A 6,000-nucleotide genomic window follows, 5' to 3' on the forward strand; every position below is an offset into this window, starting at 1 on the left:
ACCATGCCCTAATCAAGTTCATTTATTGTTTGGTAATGGTATTATAGTACAGTATATGACTAACCCCAGAAACTATAATGTTATATTCAAACAAGAAATACACAGTTCCACTGTCATACCAGAGGGAATGTAATCAACTGGTTCATCTTCAATCTTGTCACTTAAGTCATCACTGTCTTCACCTTCAGCATGTGTATCTACATCAGCAATGCCTGTACTGTACCAGTAAGTATTCTATGTACAGGACTGTCTTTATCATGGCCAGTCTAGTGTCTAATATCTTCCACAGTTATATAAGTAACAGTTTCACAAATGTCTTAGTTATTTGTCATAATATTTTCAACTTCAGCTTTCAATATCTGTGATATACCTGTAACCTTTTTCTTTTTAATTTTTCTTCCCCTGCAGCTTTCTGTTGGCAGCCCACTGGCCTACAGAGCATCACAACCTGGTTGATCTGGCACTGAGCAGAGGTAGGAATCCAGGTTCCTTTTGAAAACTTTTATACTTGTTCTGACAATATTTCTGTTATCTGTTCATAGCAGGTTAATTAGCCTTGGACTACAGATGCTGACACAGTATTTTCTTATTGTACCCATGGTGCCCCTACTCTTCACTGGGTCTATTTTACAATTCCTTTCACATTTCTCACTCCAGTATACTATTATCATAGTTACCCGTAGTCGCCACCCCCCACGGCCCAGTACCAGGCCAGGCTTCCTCACTGTTAGCCTAATCAATCAAGGTGTTGGTACCCACTGCCCATAGTCTGATGCATGCACCACAGTCCAGATTATCAGGAAGTGATTTGAGGAATTTGTCAAGTTCCCTCTTGAAAACAACCAGGGGTTTGACTTTAATCCTTATTATGCACAGAGGGCGTTAAAGTGCTGAAATTTTGGACTAAACCTTGCATATCTTCCATGCATATATTATCAGGTACTGTAGCACTCTCTTCTTTGCTCCAGAGTACACTGAAAGTACTTAGTTGTGTTCTCAGTAGTTCCCAGCATGCCAGGGTTACTTGGTCTCATTTATTAATAAATTATCCAAAGGATGTTAAAAAAATTCAAACTGTACTGTATATAGTTAAATCATAAAAAAAAAAAAATAGGCAAAAACAAGGAAATCAATAGAATGGTTTTCTAATACTGCCTAAAACAGAACTGATGCTAGAGAAAACAGTACTTCCTCTATTGTTTTTCCCTAAATATTTCATCCACCGAATCCATTCAGTGGAAATACCGTCTTTTACGACAGAGAAGACATTCTGGTGTCAAGGATCCCCCCCCCCCAAATTCCGGCCCTGCTAAATTATGGAAAAATATGGTAATTATGAATTCACTACTGTGGCTACAGTAGTGAATTCAAAGATTAAATACTTCCCTTCAGTTTTTATTATGGCTCACTGTAATGGCTTCTTTCCTACTTTTATAATACAAAGAAATTTTATGTATTTTTTAATATATATAGCAAGCAGTTGTGCTTGAACAAATGATACCAATTTTTCGATAGGTAATAGTAGCTACTTTGAACCTTTTAATTTATAAATTGTCATTAATTAAGAAAATACCTTACAGTACAGCACTGTAATTAAAATTTGCTGCATCTACTGATATTTATTCTAATTTCACTTTAGATAGCATCTTTTTTTTTTCCAAGAAACTGGCTGTATCCCACCAAGGCAGGGTGACCTAAAAAGAACAACGAAAGTTTCTCTTTTTAAATTTAGCAACGTATACAAGAGAAGGGGTTACTAGCTCCTTGTTCCTGACATTTTAGTTGCCTCTTACGACATGCATGGGTTATGGAGGAAGAATTCTGTTCCACTTCTCCATGGAGATAAGAGGAAATAAACAACAACAAGAACTTTTAAGAAAATAGAAGAAAACTTAGAGGTGTATGTATATACAGCCTCTCCTCACTTAGCAATGTACTCGTTTACCGATGCCTCGGACTTACAATGGGCGCTCTGACCAGTGTTTATGCCTAAATAATGTATATTAGAGCTGATTTCCTGTATTCTGTTTATTTCAATATATAGTACACTACTGTATAAACATTTAAAAATATACCAGAAATGTTATAAATGGTGCAAAGGTGACATTAAAACAATATCAAAGATGGATGACACAAACCCACTATCATTATAGTATGCTCCTCATTTAGCGATGAATTCATTTAACGACGTGGTCTTAGGGACGGAACTTCGTCATTAACCCGTAAACGGTCCAAACGTATATATACGTTTTTTCAACATTTGAAAGTATGTAAAAAAAGTAGATCTTTTTGGTTTTTTACATTTGAAAATGTGTAAAAAAACTTTGATCTTTTTTTTTTTGTTATATTTGAAAATATGTAAAAAAAAACATAGATCTACTTTTATAGCACTACACATGTGAACGTAGATCTGCATGGACCGTTTACGGGTTAAGTGAGGAGAGACTGTATATGCGTGTACATGCATGTATAGTGTAACTTAAGTGTGAGTAGAAGTAGCAAGATATACCTGGTATCCTGCATGTTTATAGACAGAAAAAAAGACACCGGCAATTCTACCATATGTAAAACAATTACAGGTTTTCGTCTCACACTCACTTGGCAGGACGGCAGTATCTCCCTTGGTGGTTGCTGTCTACTAACCTACTACAAGTTTACCATCACTAATTCGGCATCATCAGGACCTATAGGGTGACGGATTACAGAGTGATTACGTTAGAATACACTTGAGCCCATTGGCGATATTTACACATTGGCGATTTCACCCACTTTACGCTGTTTTTTTGGCCCATTCCATTGTTCCAGTCTACCAAATTCATAGCTATTTTGCTAGTATTTCTTCTATTCTGCCGATTGAGCACAAGAAACCACCCATTTACCTATTTTAACTACCCAATAAAGTGGTCAGAAATCAGTAATTTGACCAATTTCACAAAAATTTCAAGAGATGCCAATTTGAAAATAGGGTCCAGAATAAACAATGAAGACATTCCTGCACTAAAATAACATTTTTCTCTGTTCATTAGTCACGTCTCCAGGCCCCTTTTATATTATGCTTGCTTTCCATTTTGAATTTTTATTCACACAAAAAATAGAAGACTTATTGTTATGCAGACTACTGCATTATTGTAATAATTGTATAAATAAGAAAACTGGAGTTATGTTTGACACTATACACCACATTTTATATAAATGACCTTATGATAGGAGTCTATGACAGTATACCTTAAACCAGTGTGGATAGATGGCAGCAATGGTGTCGAGCAGGTCGGCGTCCAGCTGCACTGCCCAGTACACCGTCTCTGTGCCCCCGACCACCACCTTAGTCCCACACTCTGAAAGGAACAATGTGTAATATTTAATCATTTTTACTAGTCAGCTTGGTTTGACGATTAATTTACATGATGATCTGAATAATTTTGTAAATGATTTGCATAAACTGTTCTTACTTAAATAAAAAACAGCACTACAAATTAATCACTGCTAGCTGACAAGACACTGTGAAGTGGCAGTTGTCTTTCTATATACGTATAACTAATTATTAGATAACTAAAAATAATGGTTTAAGTTTTAATGAGGAAACAGAACCAGTTCCTGTAGAAGCTGTCAAATCAACCAGGGTGTAATTACCTATAATTTGTAACTATGGGAGCAGAACTGTTTGCTATATCCCTTCATCATTAATATGTTTATGATACAAGTTAAAAAAAATCCAATGGTTGTAGAACTTACTACCTTCTCTTTCACTTTATTTTTTTTTTCTGGACAGGAAAGCCTTATCACTTGGTTAGGCAGTTACATCACCACCACCATTACCTGCACCACAATCAAAGATCCTAAATCCAAGAGGGTTAATACCATTCCAAGGAGAATGCTGTCATCTTTACCATCCCTTGTAATAGCTGTAATAACATATACATGGGCAAACTGACAAGGGATTTGTCCACATGTGTACCTGGTAAATAAACACAGCTATACTTGCTGCACCAATAACATCAACAAGGCCTTTGTTTTATGCTAACATGGCTTATTCATCTACTCTCTATAGACCTGAAAAAAAGTTTGGTCTCTTAAACAAAACAATGCCTCAAAAAAGGTTTTAACTTGCCATAATGTTTTTTTATCATACATATTGTAATCATATGTGATCTAGGGACTGTTAGGACCCCGATGGTCAATCTCACAGTGTGGACAGGTCGGCCTGCAGATGCCAACAGCCTGAGTTGTTGGAATATGCAGCTGTTGTGTAGTGTCACCACTTAAAAAAAAAATGGATGAGAGAGAAAGCTACAAAATAGCTCCCAGATCTAAAATATCTGAGTTATAATGAAAGGTTAAAAACCTGAAAGATAGAAGAAAAGGTCATTAAAGGACAAGAAAGAATAAATAAATAAGATTTTTATTATTTTATGATTTTATTACCATATGAAATATATAAAAATACCTGAAATAATTGCTTTAGATAGGACACCATAAGCTTAGCTCTGCTCCCATAGCTACAAATGGGTAAATAAGTACAAAATAGTGATCACATCCATATATCTTCCTATCTGTTTTTCGGTGGATCTCAGATAATAAATTTCCTTGCATTGTGTGGTTGACAGACACTGAGGACTGTATTAACGATCTCATGTGTTCACACTGCCCTTGGTACTATGATCTCAGGTGTTCACACTGCCCCTGGTACTATGATCTCAGGTGTTCACACTGCCCCTGGTACTATGATCTCAGGTGTTCCACCCCCCCCCCCTAAACACTTCCCACTGACCCATAGGAGTGCCTACACAGGGTGTTGCTTACCACAGGTGGGATGGGTGGGGTGCATGGGGAGGGAAGGGAGGGTGAGGGGTTACTAGGAAGTGGGAAGACCGCTGATGGGTAAATTGAAAGTCTTGCCAAACATCTCGCCCTGGTGTTTACTTACTATTAACAAGACTGATGAGGATATTCGTTGCAAAATTGGATACATCAGGGTGGATTTCATAGTACTGAAATCTGTAAGCATGAAATGACACTTCATTAGAGCAATATGGATATCTCCAAGTATTCCATTAAAAGTTCATCAACTACAGTGGACCCCGGTTTTCGTCCTTAATCCGTTCCAGAAGGTCGGTTGAAATCCGAAATGGATGAAAACCGAAGTAATACTTCCCATAAGAAATAATGTAAATCCAATTAATCTGTTCCCCAAAGCCACAATAGATTCCACAACAGGAGTAGGGTTGTCAAGTTTACACTAACTTATATTAAGTTAGTAAAAGAACTAGGCATTAAAAAACATTGCATGTTTATATGCTATGTAACGTGTTTCTTATATAATTTTGAAAAAATATATCATAGATGGAGTACTGAAAATGTCTATATTAACATAAAATAAGACATTTAATGTGCCCAAGACGAACACTTAGTGAGCGAGTAACAAAGGCATGTTTATGTGCTATATAACATGTTTCTTATATAGTTTTGAAGAAAATATCATAGATGGATTAATGAAAATGTCTATATTAACATAAAATAGGACAGTTAATGTGCCCAAAAGTGAGTCACAAACGTATGAGCGGCCCAGGCGGACGTGTCTGGTACGGACAATTTCCAAGCGGATGTACAAAACCCGTGTAAAATTTTGCCGAAAAAAGTGATTGAAATACGAATTGTACAATTTCTGCGCTAGACAAAATCCGGGGGTCCACTGTATTTGAGATTCAGAGGTAATTCCCAATAGTTGTTCCAGCTCTGCTGGAATAACTATTACTTGGGAATTACCATCTTTCACAATGTCCTATCCTATGCAAGCACAATGGAATTTTTGTGGAGATATCCCATCATCACAGAGCACAGCAACAAAATTTATATACAGATATATACTCACTGGCCACTTAATTAAGTACACCCTTCTAGTAGTATTGGGTAGGGCCCCTCTTTGCCCCCAGAACAGCCTAAATTCTTCATGGCATAGATTTAACAAGGTACTGGAAACATTTCTTAAGAGATTCTGATACA

The 6,000-nt window shown here is 36.7% G+C and overlaps 1 protein-coding gene across 6 annotated transcripts in view; it reads right to left on the reverse strand.

The window, feature by feature from the left end:
- The window catches only part of Mrtf (Myocardin-related transcription factor), a 332,782-nt gene that overhangs the window by 71,840 nt on the left and 254,942 nt on the right, over positions 1–6,000 (reverse strand). For 5 of the 6 annotated variants that reach the window (XM_070096707.1, XM_070096705.1, XM_070096704.1 and 2 more), the window contains one exon: positions 3,226–3,335. Coding sequence is in view for 2 of the 6 variants with exons in the window: in XM_070096704.1 (XP_069952805.1) it covers positions 3,226–3,335 (110 nt within the window). In the remaining 4 variants the exon portion in view is untranslated. Of the gene's footprint in view, positions 1–3,225; positions 3,336–4,924; positions 4,945–6,000 lie in introns of those variants that run through there. The other variant, XM_070096708.1, reaches the window with a different exon arrangement.

This window comes from Cherax quadricarinatus, chromosome 54, assembly GCF_038502225.1.
Source record: "Cherax quadricarinatus isolate ZL_2023a chromosome 54, ASM3850222v1, whole genome shotgun sequence".
In the NCBI taxonomy this organism is placed as follows: domain Eukaryota; kingdom Metazoa; phylum Arthropoda; class Malacostraca; order Decapoda; family Parastacidae; genus Cherax; species Cherax quadricarinatus.